Here is a 20,889-nt window from a genome sequence, read left to right as displayed (position 1 = left end):
GGGTTTTTGATTAAAGAGAGACAAAAGTTGCAGAAAATAAATGATAAATTCTAATTTATTGAAAGACATCCAGTTGAGAAATAGAGAAATAATCCTTAGGTATGCATATATGGCACATGATTATGATTACGTTCCACTAATTGATATTTCTGAATTACTTTCTGCTAATTCCAGAGCATTATATTCATGCAGCAGTGCTAGGAAGCATTGATTTTTTAAAAATGTTCATCCTCTTGATAAAGCAATGTAGCATCAGGAACATTTAGTAGAGTCACCTCCCGTCATTTGAGTATGTGATACTCTAGTGTTAAGAAATCAAGTCTAAGTCTAGGATATTTAGACCTATTATTTGTGATATACAAAACCTATAGAAACCCAGCAGCTGTACCTGGTTCTGCCTATCTTTGTGGGGAAATTCCCATCATTCATGGCTTCTCCCAAGCGCACACTCCTGAGCAATGGGACGCCAGGTAAGAAACTAATGTGGCAGCACAGTTTGCTTCCGCACGCCGTTCAGGAGGACACTGATTTATCTGAATGCTCTTTTTTCTCCTCTGTAGCATCATTAAACATCCCCTCACTTGTCTTAGCCGTAGTTGGGGTGGTCTGGGGTGTCACGGTGTGCCCAAACCCTTGGTAGTGACCCGCAGGCGAAGGTGGCACAGAAGAAGCAACAGAAATTGCGTCCTGTGATGACGATGATAACAAGCTTGTGTGTTCGTTTTGATCTTGATCCTCAGGAAAAAACTTTTTCCTAGGATGTCCCATGACTGTCCTTCCTTTAAAATGTAAATGTTTCAAATTAGTCCAGAGTTACTTTTGCCACAATAAACTTGTAGTAAAAATAATCCCTCCCCCCACCCCCAGCTTGAAGAGCTTTAGTGCAGTACTTACTGCTCTGTGTGGTCCCTTCATCTCTTCAGTGGCGACTGGAGCTATAGCAAGTACAGTCACCTGCCAACTGGGATGGAGTTAAATGACCGGTACTTACCAACATGTCTTACTTGTTCAGAAATATCATCTCTGATATCAGAAACATCCCACATGGCAAGGAAGGAATCGAAGCACGAGCCCTCTTCTGCTTCCTGAACGTAAGGTTTATATGAGAACGTGTAGTGGTGAGCAATGGCGGCGAGGAACATCTCGATGCAGATGATGAAGTCCTGCAACAGCAGCATCAGGGACGTCATCAGCGTCCTGAGTGTCAATCTAGCTTCATAGTAAAGGACGCTTTCCAAAAGTCCTAAGTGTCAATTACTGGGTTTTCTTTTTCTTTTTTCATGGTTATATTCATTGTTTGTTTTAAAAAATTATTTCGAATCTTTAAAAAAAATTGCATCTGTCCTTTGCCTTGGTCAAATATTTCTTAGCAAAGTACAATGCACCCACAATCCACCACCCAAAACAAAGAGGAGAAACACAGAGCACTAGACTAGGAATAACAAAATCTAGGTTCTACCAGGTTCTGGTATTGCTGTCAATTAACTATGGCTGATTTCTCTAGGGTTTCCTGTTTCCTCCCTGTACAGTGAGGCTATAATAGCCCAATAGCCTATAAGTTCAGACTGAAGAGACAATATATAAAAATGCTTAACAATGTTTAATGGGTTCAGACATAGTTCTACTTACCTGGAGTCCTGTAGCTACAGCTTCGACAGTTTGCCATTCCCACGTATGCTTTTCAGAAATAACGCCAACTTTTACCAACAAAGCAATAACTACTGCTTGCCTATATGTTAGGAAAAGGTAAACGCCAAATCTATATCAAGCATAAAATGGGCAGTTGTTTTAAAAATATGCCGTTTAAAATAGTTAAACCCCAGTACAATCTGTGGACCACCCCCGCTGCCACCCCACCTTCACAGCACAGTCTTGAAGACACTGTGTATATAAGTACATTTATTTCCTTTATAAATTTATTCTGCTTGTGTAGCTTTGTCACCCAAGTTTTAATTTGATGTCTTTTGTTTTCAAAATTTACAGTTCATTAGATTTTTAAGTCTTTCCTCCACATTCAAGATGAAATGAAGGATACTCAAATGTTATATACACATGTACTGATTTATTCAGATTTTATTTTTTAAAAACAAGCATTTAAAACTAGTTTTATTTTAACTACTGAAACTAGAGCCAGACTCAGAAGGGGTCTGCCTTTAAGACTGAGATCATGCTGAGCATTTCAAGCCCATCTGGGGACATTACCCTCAGTTAACTATTAACAGCTATTAGTGAGCCAGACAAGCTTTCACAGTTCTACAGAGAAGAGTAATGGCTTCAATATTGCTTATAATGTTAAAGAGTAAGAGCTTAAATGCCAATAGGAGATTGGTTAAGAACTTATCTATATAACAAAGTAACAAAAACCCAAAGAAAATTATATTCTAAATTTACTCACCAAAAATACCTCTGGTGTACTGGCCAGACTGAGTTGTGCAATTTTCTACAGAATGAGACTATCTCAGCAGTTCTTTTTAAAAGATTTATTAATGCACATAAGAACTGGGGTGCTGGCCAGAGATATGGGGGGTGGTGGTGGTGGTGAGAGAATTCACCCAAGACAGTGGGGAACAGAACAGGCAGACGGATTCAGTACACTGCTGAGAAGAGCAGCGGGTGAGACAGGAGAGGTCTGCCACACCATGCAGGCCACCTCTAGGGCGGGGATCAAACTCATGCTGCAGTGGCTGTGACAGCTTCCTAGTGCTGTGCTTTAACCTGCTGTGCCACCAGGGAGGGCCCTATCTCAGCAGTTTTACATGGCATTATTGCACCAAAATGTTGATGGTTCTTTCTGGGAGATGGAATTTCAAGGATTTTTCTTTTTCCCTTTTTTTGCACTATTATTAAGTAAGGTGAATTTGTTTTTCGGCTCCGGTCACCTGCCAGGTTACAGACATGGGAGCGTGTATAGTTTTACTGTCTAAACAAATGCCTTTACTTACAAATATCTCCCAGTCACTAGATATTCTGTATCATGCTTATCTTTTAAAATTCTGTTATTTTGTTAGGGCCATGATTTATTTTAATGAGTGTTGAGGCATTTAGGTTGCCTCAAATTTCTTCTTACAAGTGTTACAATGATCATCTGATCATAATAAACCCAAAGGGACTAAAAGAATGGACTTTTACAAGGTAAACAGACATTTAAATTTGAATGTATTAATATTTAAAAAATCCTCTTTAATTAACAAATTTTTTTGCCCTTACAGCAATCAGGATATTTAAGAGAAAGAGATACTTACCAAAAAGAAACAAAAACCACTAGCTTTACACAAAGAAATTTGCCAACAGGTTGGATTGGACTCAGTTCTTCCTTCAGTACTTTATAAAACAGCAGGAGACAATACATTGCAAACTAGAAACAATTAAGATTAACAAATGTCTTCAATAAGAAAAACTAAATATGGCAAAAGAAATATTTAATTACTACACCAAATACCTATTTTAGAGTAACATTTTAGGAAAAATCTTTTCTAGGCTCTATTATGTTATTTTTAGACTAACAGCAGGATTTTATAAGTTGTTGTGGACATACATTATATGAAATTTCTCAGATGTGTAACACAGTTCCTAAAATATTTTTAAGTGTTCACTCATGAAAAATCATAAAGAAAACTGAACAAATGACTGCTAAGAATGGAAGAAAAGGCTCTCAGCCCAAACAACATTTTCTTACTTAAGACTTCTATTCATAAATGACTGTTAACTTTTTAAGGACTGGGCTTATTTATTAGTATATATAATATTTTATGAATATTACTTATAAGACAACATTAAGTACAATTTTAGCAAAGTTGAGACATATCTGAAACTAAGGAGAGATGGGAATAATTTTTCTTTAGAGTAGTATGCTACTCCCTCTGAGTTTATTTTTTAAAATAAATGCTCACTATTTGCTAAGCATTTTTAGAAATCTTTCTACTGACCTAGTATAGTATTACATAGGAATAGTGTTCCTAATACCGTTTTTCATTAATACAAAATGCTTATATCAAGTATTTTAGAATATGAAAACAGTAAAGAAAGAGTAAACTTATTCTTTGTCCCAATATCCAACCACTTCTATACATTAAGGTAGTTTGTAACAGATATTCACAACTAAATATCACAATTTGTCACCTGACTTTCTCCCCCAAAGTGCTCTGCATATATTTCATAAGTATTATTTTTAAGATGGCAGACTATTTTGGTCAGTAGGAGAACTATAGTTTATTTAATTAGTCACCTTCCCTGGACTTTGGATTACTTCCAGCTTCTGCTGATATAATAGGCCTCTTATACAAAGAGCATCAAAGAGCATCATTTGCTAAGGATGCAGTCTTAGAAATGAAGTATTGGCTTCAAGAGTTTGAACATAAGGAAAAGCTTTAGATATACAGCATTTAATTATTAAAAAGCTTAACAGCATATCATGTGGCACTATAACTATTATTTTGCTGAAAGCATTCATCAAAGATTTTTTTTTAAATGTACAGTCTTAAGTGAAAAAAATCACATAATTCTACCTTTACAGTATTTTAGTTCCTAGAATATTATTTCTTCAAACTTGAAGTTCTTAATTTTCCTTTAGTTCCGTAGGATTTTACTGTCTGATATTTACTCAAATCCTGTACTGTCACCGAACAATTACACACTTTCTCTCTGTGAATATACACATGATAGCTGTGTGTGTGTTTTTAAAGAATAAGCTTTTATTTATGACATGTTTATATAACTATGCAATGATCAAATGAACACAATCAAAAGGTCAGGGTACAAGTCACTAAATAATTTAAAGACATTACTATATCTTAATGCATCTATAAAGATCTATGTTAACATTAAATTCTTCCTATAAATCAAATTTCACATTAAAAAGTAACAAGTTTTATTCCAGAAAGAAACTTTCCCTAAGAATATTTAGGGTTAAATATTGAAAACAATTTAAAAAGATAAATCTTTACTTACCAATTGTGACATATTATTTATTATAACCAAGTAAGTCCAAGCATTAGAAAAACTAAAGTTCCCTTCGTCATATACACCAAGCAGCTCACAGATTCTAGAAAACAATAAAAAATAACATTCAATGAGCCTCCCTGGTGGTGTACCGGGTTAAAGCACAGCACTATGAAGCTAGCCACAGCCACTTCAGCACGAGTTTGATCCCCAGTTGGGAAGCTGACCCACACGGTGCAGCAGACCTTTCCTGTCACCCCGCTGCTCCCCTCAACAGTGTAGTTTGTCAATCTGTCTGTTCTGCTCCCCACTGTCTCTAGTGAATCCTCTCATGGCCCCTGCACCTCTGGCCTGTACTCCTGTTCAACACGATAAATAAATCTTAAAAAAACAAAAATCACTAAATCACAATGTTCTTTAAAACACAGCATTGACAGCAACAGTTAAATTCAGAAGTTATTTTCTTTGAAAGGATCCTGTTCATCAATTGATTTTGGTCATGGAGCTGGGAAAATTAAAAAACAAATTTTTTTTCTACAAATATTAAGAAAATGGATTTCTTACTCAGAATATTGCACTTATGATATATTCTGAGTTATCTCTGTAGAAAACAAAACTGTAATTAACCTAAAACAGTACACTCTAACTTCATGTAACACATTTTTCTGTGAATGTTAATATTTAATAAAGTATATTTTGAAACATTTTTTTATTGCACCAACATTGACTTATTCTGTTGCTTTCGCTAGAGAAGCACAGGCATTCCCTTCAGGCGACAGTTCCAGGGTGCCCCCAACTGAGGACCTACAGGACACTGCCAGGCCCTGCTCAGTTCCTGGTGCTCTCCTCCCTATTTTTCAAAGGCTTTCCAGAAAGCTCTGTACATAGTTTTTTTTAGAGCAACTCTGTGACTGGTATTTGGCTACAAATGGCCACATTATATTATTTTTAAGAGAATAGTCTGTAAACACTGTTTTTTTTTAATAACAGGCTAGACTTGTATTATATGTAAATAAATAAGTAATTTAACACATTTTATAGTATTTTTATTCATTTGCTCCACATTATGAGCGTGAGGCTCTAACAAAACAACACAAGGTGGGCGCACTTACAAAGCGACGATGGTGGTGAACGGTCTGACGACTGTATACTGCAACACACCCAGCTTGCACCTAAACAACAATACTCTGGAAAAGAAAAAGGGCAGAGCATTCAACTACTTGCTTATACTTTCAGAGTGCCATGTTTAATTTAATTATTCTAAGTGGCAATCGGCTAAGAATGAAAATAGCAGCAACCAAATTATTTAAATACTATGTTTGGATTTAGTCAACAACCAAATCTTCTGAAAGACCTTTTTTTTTTTGGTGTGTGTGAATAGCCTCAAACTTCTAAACAGTGTAATACAGAAAAGGAAAAAATAGAAGATTTGTGTTTCTGGAAGAAAAACTAAGTAACAAAGGACCCATGTGTGTATGTGAAAATGTATTGGGAAATATTATTTACACTTAGCTTTCTGTTTCCTTTCACGTTTGGTATTTAAATATACCAGAGAACACTGATTAGCTACTCTGAAAGGTCAAAACAAAGGTCCTGCATCAGTTTACACTCTACTCCTGTGTTCAAGCATAGAAGGCTGAGGGGGCACTTATAAGGAGTAATAAAACAAAATTCAGGGCCCTCCATGGTGGTGCAATGGGTTAAGAGTGCAGCACTATGAAGCTGGCCACTGCTCTTCAGCACAAGTTCTATCCCCAGCCCCGGAGGTGACCCACATGGCGCGGCAGCCCTCTCCTGACCCACCCGCTACTCCCCTCAGCAGTGTACTTCATCAGTCGGCCTGTTCTGCTCCCCACTGTCTCTGGTGAATCCTCTTACCGCCCCTGCACCTCTGGCCTGTATCACAGTTCTGATGCATAAACAAATGAATCTTTAAAAAACAAACGACTCAAAAAAACCCAGTTACAACCAAATAAAAAAAGCCCTGAGAGCCTTGTGTAAAGTCCTGCTCAGGACCAGCTGCCTGGGAGGTTGTGCTTACCCCGCAGTCCCAGGACTCCAGGACAATGACACCTGTGAGTTCCCTAATCTAAGAGTCAGACTGAGACTGAGAGGTAGAAAGCCCTTGAGGCGTTGTATCTGGACGCAACATGCCCTGAGAGCCGGGTGCCCACACCTGCGCGGGGGCGGGGCTATGTGCTGCACTCAGACTTGCTGCGAGACCCCCTGATGAGGATGCTCTGGCTCTGCAGGCTGGGCCTGCTGTCCCAGAAGACTAAATTTAGCTGGAACTGTCTTAAACCAACAGTGTCTTATGAGTTTATTTTTAAATCAAACCTGTGGCAACTATGCAGAGGGTCAGACAACCAATTAGGCACCTTGGAAAGGGGTAAGAAATAAAGCACTGGAAGATGTACCTATAGGTTGCCACAGAAATCACCCAGAATAGAGAGAGGGCTGAGACAAAGAAACAACTATACTTAGCTTACTGCTTTGCTGATTGATATTTAGAAACTCTGCTTAACTAAAAGAGAACATTAATTAAAACCAAACATACTTACTCTCCCATAGTCCAGGGTGGACAGCAACATAAAGGTGGGAAATGTTTCTGCTGATCTTTGGCTTCAAGTATTAATACCAGATTTGGATACCGGTTTGTCAGGTAATTGGTAAGGAATACCATAAAGTTGTAAATGACATAAGCTTCATAACATTCTCTGCAAGTATCCACATATATTGCGATGCTAGGATATTTCAAAGCTATCCACTACGGTAAAGAACAGGTGTTAAAAAAGATGCAATTAAGATAAAATGAATCACTACTTCCAATTCATGGTATTCAAAGAGCTGATTTTTAAATTTGAGATGTCTTCTCACATACTTAACATCAAACTTTGTAAAATTTATCATCCTGAAGGCTACCAGACAAGCTGAGAAATTAATTTTTAAAAGTAATAAAAATTTTGAACACTGGTAAACAAAAACGTAAATGGTGTGGCGGGAAATAATGAATATGGAGAAGCTAAATCACATACTTGAGTTCTTAAATATAATCTGAAGTTTAACGTGACATGACCACACAAACTGTTACTAGAGAACAGTTCAACTTGATCAAACTAAAGTAGCCATCTGTCACAACCATGAGAGTTTGAAGGGAGTGGGGAAATATTTTTTTGCCCAGATAAAAGATTTAACAAATGAAAGGATGACAATATAAAACATTCTATTTTAAAAGAATGAAGAGTTAATCTGAAATTTTAAATGATGAAACAAAGGGAACATCAATAGATTGCCAGTCTTCATCAACAATAAAAAACACGTGAACCTTTTCACATTTATTAATCTGGCTCCTAATTGCCAAATGACACACTTTTGTGACCTGAAGCTTTCTGTAAGTATAGTGTTATCAAATAGTGTTTTGGGCTAACGAGATAAAATAAAACATACTTACACTATCTAAACTGTATATGGGTACCATCCAAAGAATCCTATTTGGAAAGCAAAACAAAAAACATTTAATATCATGTTTGTAAGCCAACACCACACTAGCAGGACCAAAATATAAAATTTACCTTATAATTGGTTTCTGTAGCTCGGGTTGCGTGTAGTGCACTAAGTGCTGCAGTATCACCCAGAGCGAGATAGGTATAGTCAACAGCAAAAAGATCCCAGCGATAAACCACGCCTTGGTGTGTATCCCAACCTCGAGAAGCCAAAGAACATGTCCACATCAATTCTCTGATATTCAAACTAAATTTTCCCCTCAAACCTTCATCTATGTGATGATACATAAGGTCCAATATTTTCCAAATGATCAGTTGCTATTTTTATTTCTTCTTAGTAAAGAGCCCAGTTGCGCTTTTGAGTGGGGAGGAGGTAGATTTTTCTCACGTGGGCTACAGTAAGAATAGCAATGTCATGTTACTATTTCCCAATCTGTTATTTACTTTTCAGAGTTGATGGTGGCTGGAGATGTAGAGAAGTTTTTTAAAATCCTTGCAAGTTAAATGTAAAATTCTTTTACTGGTTTATTCCTTTGCTTTTTTATCTGTAGGCTATACAAATGGATATGTATTTCCTGCATATTTTACTGTTCCCAGGCACTAAGTGCGAATATTTATTGAGTGCTGACTGTCTGTCTGGTACTTTAAGTTCTTCACAGGCATAATCTCTGTTAACCCTTCCATCTGCTAAGCATTGCCAATACCACTGTCCACACTGTGCGATCACACGCTATCCCTAAATACAAAGGCATTCATCTAGGATATTACTATTTAAATAATCATGGATTTTGTTTGTAGGCCAGTAACTGATCAGTATTTTATTCTTTAAAAGTTCAACTTCTAAAAACATATTTTGAATCACCTCTTCCTAAGGCAGAATTGTAGCTTACTCACTTTCTGGTAAAAACAAATTTATGTTTGTTTCCCCAGTATTCATTTGAGGGGTACCGGGGAACTGATTTTATACTAACTTGTACCCTTATCTTAAAGACTGTGAATACTATTTTTTTTTTTTAAAAGCATATGCTACATTTTGAAAGGGAAAAGGTATGCATTTATTCTGGAACCTGAGAGGCTTTTCAGTTAACTATACAATGTAGAAATCTATTTCCCATCAAGGGCCAAAGATTAAAGAAATAAAATACAAAAGTATGAAGAACAAATGTATTTTACAACAATGAATTTCTAAGGAAAAAGGCAGGAACAGTTGGAAATGCAAATACAAAAGTCTTGCTGAACACTGGAGATTAATCAAAGAAGTAAGAGGAAAGTAAGTATGTACAAAAGGAACATCTGAAATTATAGTAATCATTTTTCAGAAATTTTTGCTTTGCACAATTTCATTTAGAGTGCATATTCATTTTAACAATGATCTAAAATAACAACAACAAAAACATATTCTAGATATTCTCTATTACAGGGTGATCATTAAAAGCATGCCCATGTTTATTTATTTAATTGGGAAAATTTTTAGTAATTATGCATATTTCATATTTGAAAATAAGTCTTTTTTTTTTAAAAAAAGATGATAGTTTATTTTTACATCATTTTGTGCCTTTTTCCATTTCAGCTGCCCATGTTTATTTTTAACATCCGTCTGTGTGCCAAGGAGTCTCTAGACGGTAGAGAAAAATGATGAGCTGTGATTCATGAAGGTCAAACTCCTGTGTGTGCTGGAGGGAGGAAAGTTCTTCCCACCCTTCATTAAGTCAAGTGACAGGAGACTGAATCACTACAGTACAGAGATGCCAGATTTAAAAAAAGAACAATAAAAACTTGCGTGGCAACAGAGGGCCATTTTCCACTGCAAGTGACAATTTAAAAGGAAAAAAATCATCTGTCCACATGAATGCTTTTAAGTTGAAAGCATTTGTTTTATAGCTACTTTGATTTTTTACTATATGAAGGTAATATGCATAGAGCTGCACCTATTTTAAGTATGTAAGTCAACATTAGCTATCTGCAAAAATTACTAACTACCCCACTTATTTTCATCTAATTTACACTGATCTCTAAATAAGTTAGACTGACTTAAGGATACATTAACATCACTGTAGAACAATCAGTCATGAGTAGTGTTTTGGGCTCACAGGATGAAGAGATAATTGGAGTTGACTTTCCCCCTAAGGGAACTTGAGGAAAAGAGAGAGGAAAAGAAAGAAGATTAGCGACAAGCATCGGGGGGTGAGCTGGTTCTCCCTCTGCCAAATGCTTGCAGAGTGGAGAGCAGAGAGGAACAGGGCAGAGCTGCGTCAGGACCACCCTCCTGACACCAGGGTGGCAGCTGGGCGTGAGGACCAGGGGGCAGAGAAGGGACTACAGAGCAGCCTGGCCTCCAGGCTGCATTTCAAGATTTGACTTCAGTTACACACATGCTTGGCCAAGTGAGAGAAACAACTTAAAGAGTGCAGGTGCAGGCACCCTGCCATTCCAGTAAGCGAACACTTGTCCACTCTGGGCATGGGGTGCACTCTGTTCCCACTGCCTTTTCACAGTGCTCACGTGTTAGTACTAGGGTTTAAGACAAGTATTTTTCACACAAACTTTCCCTACGCACTAAACTGTTTTATCCAGTGTTGAAGTAAATGCGGAAAACCGCTGTAGGTGTTCAATCGAGAACCTAGTCCCAACTAAGAAGCTATATGAGAAAGTTGTTGCTCTAATGTAGTAATAGTGCTGTTTTAAAAACAACAGTAATTGGAGCTTACTGAGCAGCTACTATGTACTGGGCACAGAGGTAACCATTTATATACACAAACTCATTTATGTGAATAATAATAATAATAAAGACAATTATGAGGATATTGCAGGAAACATGCTAGGCACAATGTCACTTAGCTACTTTCACTGCCTCAGTTTTCACATCCTGGTGTTCCATTGCATGCTGCTTTTATTTTTTTTTGAAGTTCCTAGTCCTCTACTTGACCTCTAAATGTTGGTACTAGGTCCTCAGCCTTCTAAAAGATTTTTGCTATTTATTTATTTATACATACAAGAGCTGGGGTGTAGGCCAAAGGTGCTGGGTGGTGAGAGGATTCACCAGAGACCGAGTGGGGAGCAGAACAGGTAGGTTGACTGAAATACACTGCTGAGGAGAGCAGCTGGTGAGATAGGAGCTGTCTGCTGCGCCATGTGGGTCAGCTCCCTGGCTGAGGATTGAACTCCTCTGCAGTGGCTTGGGAGAGCTTCATAGTGTTGACACTTAACTTAACCCCTTGCCACCAGGGAGGCCCTCCTCAGTCTTTTTTACTTCTTCCCTATAATCTCATCTCTCCTTAAAGGTTTAAATACCATCTCTGTTGTGACATCTCTCTCTCTCACACACACACAGACACACACACACATACACACCCTCTAGCTCAAACCTTTCTAGAGTCATAGATCCAACTGCATATTTGACATGCCCGTCCCAATATCTCTCACATAAGTAAGAATCCAAAGAAGAATTTAGTTTTCCTCAAATCTGCCCTTGTCAATTTTCCACTTCAATAACTGATATTTATTCAGCTGTTCAAGACATAAACCCCAGACGGGTCCTTGGTTTCCTACTTTCCCTCACTGACTCTCCCCTAGTCCAACCCACTGCCAACTTCTGCTTCTTCATTCCAAAGAGACTTTGAAGTCTGCTTTCCTGATGTGGTCCATGTGTCATTGGAACCCAGGTACCACCTCTTCTTACCAACCAAAGAGCTTTCCTTCTATTTCCTATTGTTAGTAAGTGACCTCTCAGAATGTGCAAGAAGACTGCCCTGCCAGTTCACTACTGAGATCTTTTTAAGTTCATCCATAGCCTTATATACAATTTTATTTCCTTGATCTACTTTTGGTGGTTGTGTAGGTCTGCCACTAAATTCCAGGAAGGAAGGTGCTATGTTTCTCTCACCATACAGAAGACAAGCCTGACTTATCACTGGGTTCAAAGTCATCATTTATTAATGCAAGTATCAGACAACTGGGCAGGAAAACAAAATTAGTAAAAATTAGTAAATAAATATATATATATATGAATAGTTCCTATAATATACTCCCAAAATTACTTAAAAGATATCCTCATCTGCATTAAAATGTCTCTACTTGCACTTTGGTAAACAAATTATAGACATAAGTTAAACATGTGACAAATGGAAAATATATAATGTAGTAAAATATTAGCACTAAAAATAATTACAGATTATGCCAGAATGGAAATCAACATAAAATAATTTAATGACCATACAGAAGATAAATATATGTTAAAAATATTGTTTAGTTACGTAGCAATCTTTTCCAAAATAAAGAGCCGAAAATAGTCACGGTCTCATCATAGCACCGGTGAAATAGGTGTTAGTAAGTAAAAATATTTTCTGGTTTCTATTAACTCCAAAATTAAAGCTCATTTTATAACATTTGTTAAGTATTTTCCCTGGGGTTTTCCAGTTTGCAGTACTTTACTGATGTCATAATAACAAGATGACATCAAAAATAAGCAAGAGACTTTGCAAAACCTTTGTTGGTTAAGAACAAATTTTTTAAAGTAAAAACGAACAACAAAGTTAAGCCATATAGAATCCTTTAGTTCAGGAAGCTAGTTAAATTCTAATACAATTCATGACAAGGTTTTTCCAGGGAGTTTATATGGTCTAGTTAGGTCCAGTATCTCAGCAGATCAGATTTCAGGAATAAAATTACCTCGCTTTCAGGAAATCGATGAGTACCTGCAAAGCGGTGTCGTACCCAAGTGCTCTCTTATTCCAGCTTATTTCCCACCCCCACCTCACCCCCGCGCCGCTCCCCCCAACCTGTTTTGAAAAACCGTGAACAAGAAACCAGGCCGGTTTGTGGGCTAAGACTGGGCTCCTTTACAGAGCACCGTTTTCAGGATACGAAGCTCAGGGTGTCCGGGACAAAAGAGGGCAGGCAACCTTAGGTGGGCGGAACGGCAGAAGCAAGGGTGGCTGCCGTTTGTGCAGGACTCTTACCTCCAGTTTCTGTAACTCCCACACGCACAGGGGAACGGCGACCACTATGGACACCAGGTAGACGACCACCGCCAAAGGGCGAATCCACTGTCTCCAGTTCCTCCAGGTGCAAGTGCAAGGCATGTTTCCGCATAGGTCAGCTCCGCGTGGCAAGGAAAAAGAGCTCGAAGGAGATAATGATGGGGAGCCCTGTTCTTTGGCTGTTTTCTCAACTTGCATACTACGGAGAAAGAGCTATTAGGCCACTTCACCAGCAGCTCCAGTCGCCTCCTTGGCCTGCGCTGTGCTTTCTGCTACTGCTGCTGCTGCCGCCGCCGCAACTGCGGCCGCTCAGGGTGCTACCGGGGAGCAGTGCGGGCAGCATCCTCTCTTCCGCACCCCGCATCCACCCAGTGCTTCCGCAGTGGAGCCCCCGGGAGCCGGGCTGAGCTGCTGCCCTCACCTGGGGATCGCCCAGAGCTCCGCCTGCACCATGGCCTCGGGGATAGCGGCGGCACCACCACCGGCCTCGGAGGACCCCAAACACAGCTCGCTCCGGCCCCGCAGCCGCCTGTCCGCTCGCGCTGTCCTTGGGCGGCCCGCCTGCCTGCCTCCCGCGCTCGCCGGCGTATCCTCGCCGGAGGTTGCGGCTAGAAGGGTGGTGAGGACTCAAAGCCGCCGGCCCCAGGATTTCCACACTCACTCCCGCGGGACATCCCCCACGACGGAACCCCAGGCCAAACCGGGGCTTCCGCTTCCGCCTCCGCTGTGTGAGGTTGTTGATTCGTCGCCAGCGCCGAATTGGGCCCGCCCCATCCGGCTCCCTGCAACCCTCTGATTGGTCGGCGGCGGGGGGCGGGGCTGCAGGGATGTGTTTCAAGGTTAGGAGGTGAGAAAAAGAGGTGGAGGGAAGATTGTGGGGTGCTCGCCGGTTGGGTGTGAGAACGATGCTGGACGCTGCAGCAGTTGTTTGAGAACACCCGAGGAACACTTATCACATTCTTCTGCAGGCTGGATTACAGCTCTCAGGAAGCGTGGGTAAGAGACAGTTACCTGAGAACCGAGCCATTTTCTGCGCAAAAGATCTCTGAATCTCCCTGGCAGCAGAGACAGAGCTCGCTGGAACAGGAGACACAGACAAATAGAAAGCGTCTGCCAGGTTTTTGCTCAGTAGTTGCTAGCATGTAGAATACGGCTACTTAGTTACTTCTGGATCCTGCAGAAAGATCATGTCTAAGATAATTGTAGATACAGTTGCAAATACGGAATATCCTTCCTGCCTTTGGAATCTGTTGAAACTTGCAGTTTTACTTTCAAAAGGCTGACCTTCCAACCTACTTTATGTGTTTAAACCTTTTATCGAAACATGTAAACATATAAATACCGACATCTCAATAGGATACACAAATGGTTCTTAAAATGGTCGTTTTCTGAGGTGCAGGCACCATACTAAGTTAATTGCCTACGTTGTATCAGTTGCTCTGCACAAAAATTCTAGAATGTAGGTAGTTTTCCATATTACAGAGGAGAAACCAGATTCAGGTCGTTAATTTGCTTGAGCTCTTTGAGCTAGTTAGAGGCAGAGATTCTAACCTTGGTCTCGAGCTGCAAGAGCCCTGAATTTACTATTTTGAATTGTCAGCCTCTGCCACCTGAGATTTGTCCATAATGACCAAGTGAGCAGGTAGGCCTGCAGTATTGAGTATCCCCAGCCTAGATTCTCCCAGAGTTACTAAGGGAAGTTACTAAGAGGAACAGTGGGGATCCACTAACCAGCCAGTGGGTGGCGCTCATAGCCAACTCCATGGGAGAAGGTGGTGCTCTCTAGATCAGTCTCTGGTGGACTACCTGTTAGGATAGAGCTTTCCAGTCTCCACCTCCTATGCGTGGGCTGATGGGAAATGGAGCGGGACTGAGGCTTTGTGACCATTAAAATGGGACGGGGGGGGGGGCTTTTGGTAGTTAAAACCACAGAATTTCTGGGCACTGAAATCTGTTGGGGCTCCTGTCAGTTGAGCTGCTGAGCTTCTGACAGTTAAACTGCTAGTGAGAAAGGGTGTCTGTACAGAAGCTGCCAGCTTGCCATGCATGGATTTGCTCTGGACATTGGTCTTTGCTCAGTGGACCTGATCTATGGTAGGACAGGCAGGGGCTGGTCATGTGCTGGTTGTTGTTCCTTGTACTCACTCTTCTTCCCTTCTCTGGCTCCCTCTCCATTCATATTCTTTGCCCCAACTCCAGGATATAAATCCTGTTACAGTAATTTCACACCGTATGTCTCTGCTTTGTCTCCTGCACTCCTGCCTGGGTTTTCTTAGTTTCGGTATCTTCCCTAGCGTCATCTGTCCAAGTTAAAGTCTGGAGCTTCATTTCTGCATCTTTCTCTTGGAATCTATAGTATCTCCATTTTGCAACCTGGCCTCTTTTTTTAACAAATAGTTTACGTCAAAGGGGCATGGCCTTTTGCTTGTTCTTAAGGTAATCTATAAAATACACATAGTTATTTCCTCGTCATTAAAGTAATGATGCTCCACTGTGAAATTCCAGAAAATAGAAGAATAAAGAGAAGACTCTTTGGGTCCCAAAGAGACTCTAGCCTTGTGGACCAGAGGTGAGCCATCCTGCTCTGTCAGGTGAGGTCCTAATTCCGAATCAGAATTAAAAGACAAAATACAGATTGGCAGAAAATATTTGCAAGATACCTGTGATGAAGGACTCAGTCCCAAAATGTGCAAAGAATTCTTGAAAGTTAACTATAAGAAAAGAAAAATGCAATGGGTCAAAGACCTTAATAGGCCTCACCAAAGAAGGTATGTCAGGTCAGCATGCGAAAGATGTTTCACACCTTGTTATCAACGAAGTGTGAATTAAAACAAAGAGATACTGCTGTCCACCTGTTAGAGTGGCCATAATTGGGAACGTGGACAACATCTGATGCTGACTAGAATTTAGGGCAGGAGTAACTCACAGTGTTGGGACTGCAAAATAGACAGTTTGGTGGTTTCTCATAAAACAAAACATATTCCTATTTTATGATCCAGCAATCACATCTTTATTATTTATCCAAGAGAGTTGAAAATGTAGCTCCATATGAAAACCTCCACACAAGATGCTTTCAACAGCTCTATTCATAAGTGTCAAAACTTGGAAGCAACCAAGATATTATTCAGTAAATGAACCTATTATTCAGTATGGCACTTTTGGATAATATTACATGAATGTGGAATATTACTCAGAGGTAAAGGAAATTAGCTATCAAGCTATAAAAAGACATGGGAGAAACTTAAATACATTTGATGTGAAAGTCAGTCGGAAAAGGTTTCATAGTCTGACTCCAACAGTATAACATTCTGGAAAAAGCAAAACTGGAAACAGCAAAAAGCTCAGTGAGTGGGAAATGGGAGTGGTGGAGTGATAAATCGGCAGAACACAGAGGGCTTTAAGGCAGTTCAAATATTCTGTGATACTTTCTGGGTGTAAATATACAGAATGTACACTAACAGTGAACCCTGATGTAAACTGTGAACTTTGGGTGATTGTATTTTGCCGAAGTAGGTTCATCCTTGAAAAATAATGTACCATCCTGGGGAGGACAATTGAAAGAAGAGGCCATGCCTGGGAGGGGGATTCTGTACCTTTTGTACTTTTGTCCTAATTTGGTTTTGTAAACCTAAAACTGCTTTAAAGAATAAAGTTTTAAAATAATCCATGGGCACAATAACATTGTATTTGTTATGTCTGTACCAGAAATAGATAATGTAAACAAACCCTTCTTGGTGGTGCAGGGAGTTGGAGTGCTGCACTGGGAAGTAAGCCAATCCGTGGCAGCTTCAGGGCGAGTGTGATCCCCGCCAGGGAGCTGACCCACATGGCACAGCAGACCTCTCCTGTCTCGCTGGCTGCCTGTTCTGTGCTCCACACTGTTTCTGGTGAATCCTCTCACCGCCCCTGCACCTCTGGCCTGTACCCCAGTTCTGTATGCATAAATAAATAAAATCTAAAAAAAAAAAAGATAATATAAACAATATCTTTTGTCTATGTATATTATCTAATTTGAAAGAGGCTTCTGGCTTGATTTTTTGGTTTGTTTTTTGGTCTAGCACTAACTTTAAATCTAGAAGACTCGGTTTTTTTTTTAAGGAATATGTTGCTTTTAAAGTCAGATTGTAAAGAGTTGAGGACCTTTTAAAGTTCACAAAAACTGTAAAAAGGGGAGAGTCCAAACAGATGTTTACAGTATGCTTAATGTTATAATGTGGTATTTTTCTCTCCTCCCCAACACAGGAGAGAAAATGGCTTACTACGCACCAAAAAAAGTGGGGAAGAAAATAGAAATGGTACAGGCCCTAATAGCAAACTTTCAAAGCTGAATTGATACAGAATATTTTGCCTTTTTTCAGTCTTTTTTTTTTCTTAAATATATTTGAAGAGTAAATTTATTAGAAAGAGACAGGCAAGGAAAAGATACTTGCATAGGTGCAAGTGGGCAGGAAGAGCTGCCCCAAAGGGACAGGCTTGCAGAGGGAGCATCCTCTGGGGGGGGAGGTCAATGCAGAGAAGTCCTGGCACGGTCATGGGCAGGCAAGGAGGCTGCTGCCTGCAGAGAGCGCGGGAGGAAAGCAACACCTGCATAGTCACAGGTGGGCAGTGGAACAGCTGCCTTTTCAGTCTTTCTTACATCTTTCAGGCTACCTTTTAAACTTCCATGCAGACACCACAGTTTATTCATTTTTATCTTCCTTATCCCTCTTAACATAACACGGACAGGACTGTAGGTTCTCATATGCATTACCATATGCACCTTGTCTTCCTCATCTTAAAGAGCCCTGTCAAATACGGTATTTTAATTACTGGAATACAGTAACTATGAAATCTGTTAAACATGTTAACAATAAAATAAAAAGAACAACGACTTGCACGTGTTCTTGAATTTTTCATGGCACTTTGTTCCGTGGGTCTTGGGATCCAGAACAAACTGGCTTGGGCCCAAGCTTGGCCTGCAGTCTCTGTGGGCCATGAGCTGACAGCGGTGCCCGCAGTGAGCTCCCGCATGTGTGCTGGGGGTGGGAATCCAGCACACAGAATGGTCAGCATTGCTGACCGTTCGTGCTGACCGTTCAATTCAGTGGCCTATGTCCGTCCACACAGCTGTGCTGCCATCATGCTAAATGTGGCGCGCGTTAAACACTAGCTCCCCGGCCTCTCTTGTCCCTGATGACGACTTTTCTAAGAACTTCACACAATATGTGTTCTTGTGCCTCCGACTTCTTGCCCTGAACATAACGTCTTCGAGGCTCCCCCGTGCTGCAGCCTGTAGAGGGACGGCTCGCTTTTTGAGAGTTCCAGTTACAGCACGTCCCTGGGCCAGGCCGAGGCCCCACCGCGCCTGTAGGCTCGAACACAGGAAACCCCCAGACCGTTTCCGCGTTTGCGACAAGAGTCGGAAAGCGGGCGCGCCAGCGTGGGCTTTACAGCAGCGGCTGCACACGCGGCGCGGCTGCGCGGCCGCGGCCAGGCTCAGGCCCACGCATGCGCCGCCCTACCCAGTGCGGTCCGCCAAGGTGACGGTGTCTGGGAAGAGGTTTGGCACCCGTGCCCCGCGACGGACTGGACTAGAGCTGATGCAATTGCACAGGGGAGGGATACAGGCGGACAGTGCGCACGAAAGAGCCTGAAGGGGAAGTCCTCCGGGAACTGGACGTGACTTGCTGGTGGCGGACGCTGCCTGAGGGCCCGAAGCGTGACTTTACCCTTGAGCAGGCATGTTGGCTTATGGCAGGTTCACAGGATGTTTGCATCGTGCAAAGATTGCCAAGCAAAGTGCTCTGTTCCAAGCATTGCACAGAAGCCACAGCTCATGCTGGCCTTGGCGGTTGAGGTGGGCTGGCGTCAGAACGGTATTTGTTAGTGACCTGCCTGCCCTGATGGATTCAGGCCACAACTGTTATTGCCCTCACCCCAGTCTCCTGTACCTCGCACCACCCCAGTTTCCAGCAGCTCAGCCTAATGGACCACCAGCTGCCCTTGCCTGGATTTCGTGCCACGCTGGTAAGTGAAACCACCCTGTACTGCCATTATTTCTGCTTGACACTGGTTTTGCACTTACATGAGAGTCCTGCTTTAACTGTATGCTAACATTACTCCACGTTTAGGTAATTTTTGTGAGGATGCACAAAACTATTTCCCATTATAAATTAGTGATAATTGCTTCACTTTGTATCATTTCAGCTTATGGCTTCACAGGATCAGGAGAGCAGGGAGAACCTATGCAAACTTTACTTCTTTTTTTTTTTTTAAGGATTTATTTATTTATGCATATAGAACTGGGGTACAGGCCAGAGGTGCAGGGGTGGTGAGAGGATTCACGAGAGACAGTGAGGAGCAGAACAGGCAGATGGATGAGGTACTCTGCTGAAGGGGGAGCAGTGGGGAGACGGGAGGTCTGTTGTGCCATTTGGGTCACCTCCGGGGCGGGGAATCGAACTTACACTGAAGTGGCTGTGGCCTCCTTGCCCTGCTGCACTTTAGCCCGCTGCACCACCAGGGAGGGCCCCATTTCCTCTTTTTAAAAGGCCACTACTATTTCATTGTGTCTGCTACCACCTTTACCCATCCTGCTGCTGGTGGGCATTTGGCTCGTTTCCACCTTCTGCTATTCTGAACAGGTTGTTATGAACAGGCGTTTATTCCTGGCGTGAGGGTTCCTCTCCATTGCTTTTGATCTTGACTTCAGAGCCCTCCTTTCTGCTCCCTCCTGCTGTGTGCATTGGTGCACAAGGGGAGGTAGGAGAATTAGCAGTTCAGGGTTCAGACCTTCAGTTTTGCAAGATATAAAGGGATCCAGAGACTGACTGACGAGAATGTGAACATACCACTGCTTTCAATCCGACATTTGCATGTTGAGTTGTAAAAAAGAATACTTAAACAAATATTTGTTATCTGATCTTTTACAGAAAAAGTTTTGCAACCCCTAATTTCGAGTGCATTGTTAAAAGTTTTATTGTGGGCTGTTATGAAGTTGCAGAATGAATCTCAACATAAAGTTCATTCCTCTTCTCAGTAGGAAAAGGAGTCCACATTCTCGTAGCCCTTCTCATACCGAGTATAGGGGGATCTCTCGCTGTCCCATCCCCAAGTCAACATTAAAATGTTTTGTTGTTGTTATTAAGACTGAAAGCAGGATTAAAAGCAGGATTCACTAGTTTTACAGGATGTTGCAGCAAAGTCCCAGTAATGGGGTACAGGGTTTCTCTGTAGCCAGGAGCAGTGCCGGAAGGCCCTAAAGGTATGTGGAAGCGGGAGGCACTGTCATTCGCAAGCTGACCCGCACCCTCCCCTGTCCCTAGGGCAGAGATACCCAAACATTCTTGTTGCACGCCCCCTTAGACTCTCAGCAGGTTTTCCATAGTTTTCGGATAAAGACATGTCTTATTGTTCCATTTATTAAGTAACTCAGTGCAAACAACATAATTGAAGACATAGGTTCTGTGTCTCTTTCCAAAACGTGGGGT

At 41.2% G+C, this 20,889-nt stretch overlaps 1 protein-coding gene across 1 annotated transcript; it reads right to left on the bottom strand.

The window, feature by feature from the left end:
- Window positions 1-37: 37 nt before the first annotated feature.
- TMEM184C (transmembrane protein 184C) lies at window positions 38-14,128 on the bottom strand. The gene is made up of 10 exons (XM_004685199.2): window positions 13,400-14,128; window positions 8,511-8,641; window positions 8,390-8,426; window positions 7,500-7,705; window positions 6,051-6,125; window positions 4,948-5,041; window positions 3,243-3,355; window positions 1,630-1,729; window positions 992-1,163; window positions 38-779 (listed from the first exon to the last, which is right to left on the bottom strand). The coding sequence occupies exons 1-10, from the start codon at window positions 13,616-13,618 to the stop codon at window positions 514-516; spliced, it is 1,413 nt and encodes a 470-aa protein (XP_004685256.2). The 5' UTR covers window positions 13,619-14,128; the 3' UTR covers window positions 38-513.
- Window positions 14,129-20,889: the final 6,761 nt, after the last annotated feature.

This window comes from Condylura cristata, unplaced genomic scaffold, assembly GCF_000260355.1.
Source record: "Condylura cristata isolate star-nosed mole 26May11 unplaced genomic scaffold, ConCri1.0 scaffold00018, whole genome shotgun sequence".
Taxonomy (NCBI): Eukaryota; Metazoa; Chordata; class Mammalia; order Eulipotyphla; family Talpidae; genus Condylura; species Condylura cristata.
The sequence above is the reverse complement of the archived record's forward strand: the minus strand, read 5'-3'. Positions and strand labels throughout refer to the sequence as shown.

What these genes read in the sequence shown, in the direction of transcription:
- TMEM184C (XM_004685199.2), bottom strand. Translation starts at nt 13,618, where the DNA reads ATGCAAGTTGAGAAAACAGCCAAAGAACAGGGCTCCCCATCATTATCT. An exon ending in TAAATAATATGTCACAATTG is followed by an intron (nt 3,356 to 4,947) that starts GTAAGTAAAGAT and finishes AATTGTTTCTAG; the next exon opens with TTTGCAATGTATTGTCTCCT. An exon ending in TGAACAAGTAAGACATGTTG is followed by an intron (nt 780 to 991) that starts GTAAGTACCGGT and finishes TACATTTTAAAG; the next exon opens with GAAGGACAGTCATGGGACAT.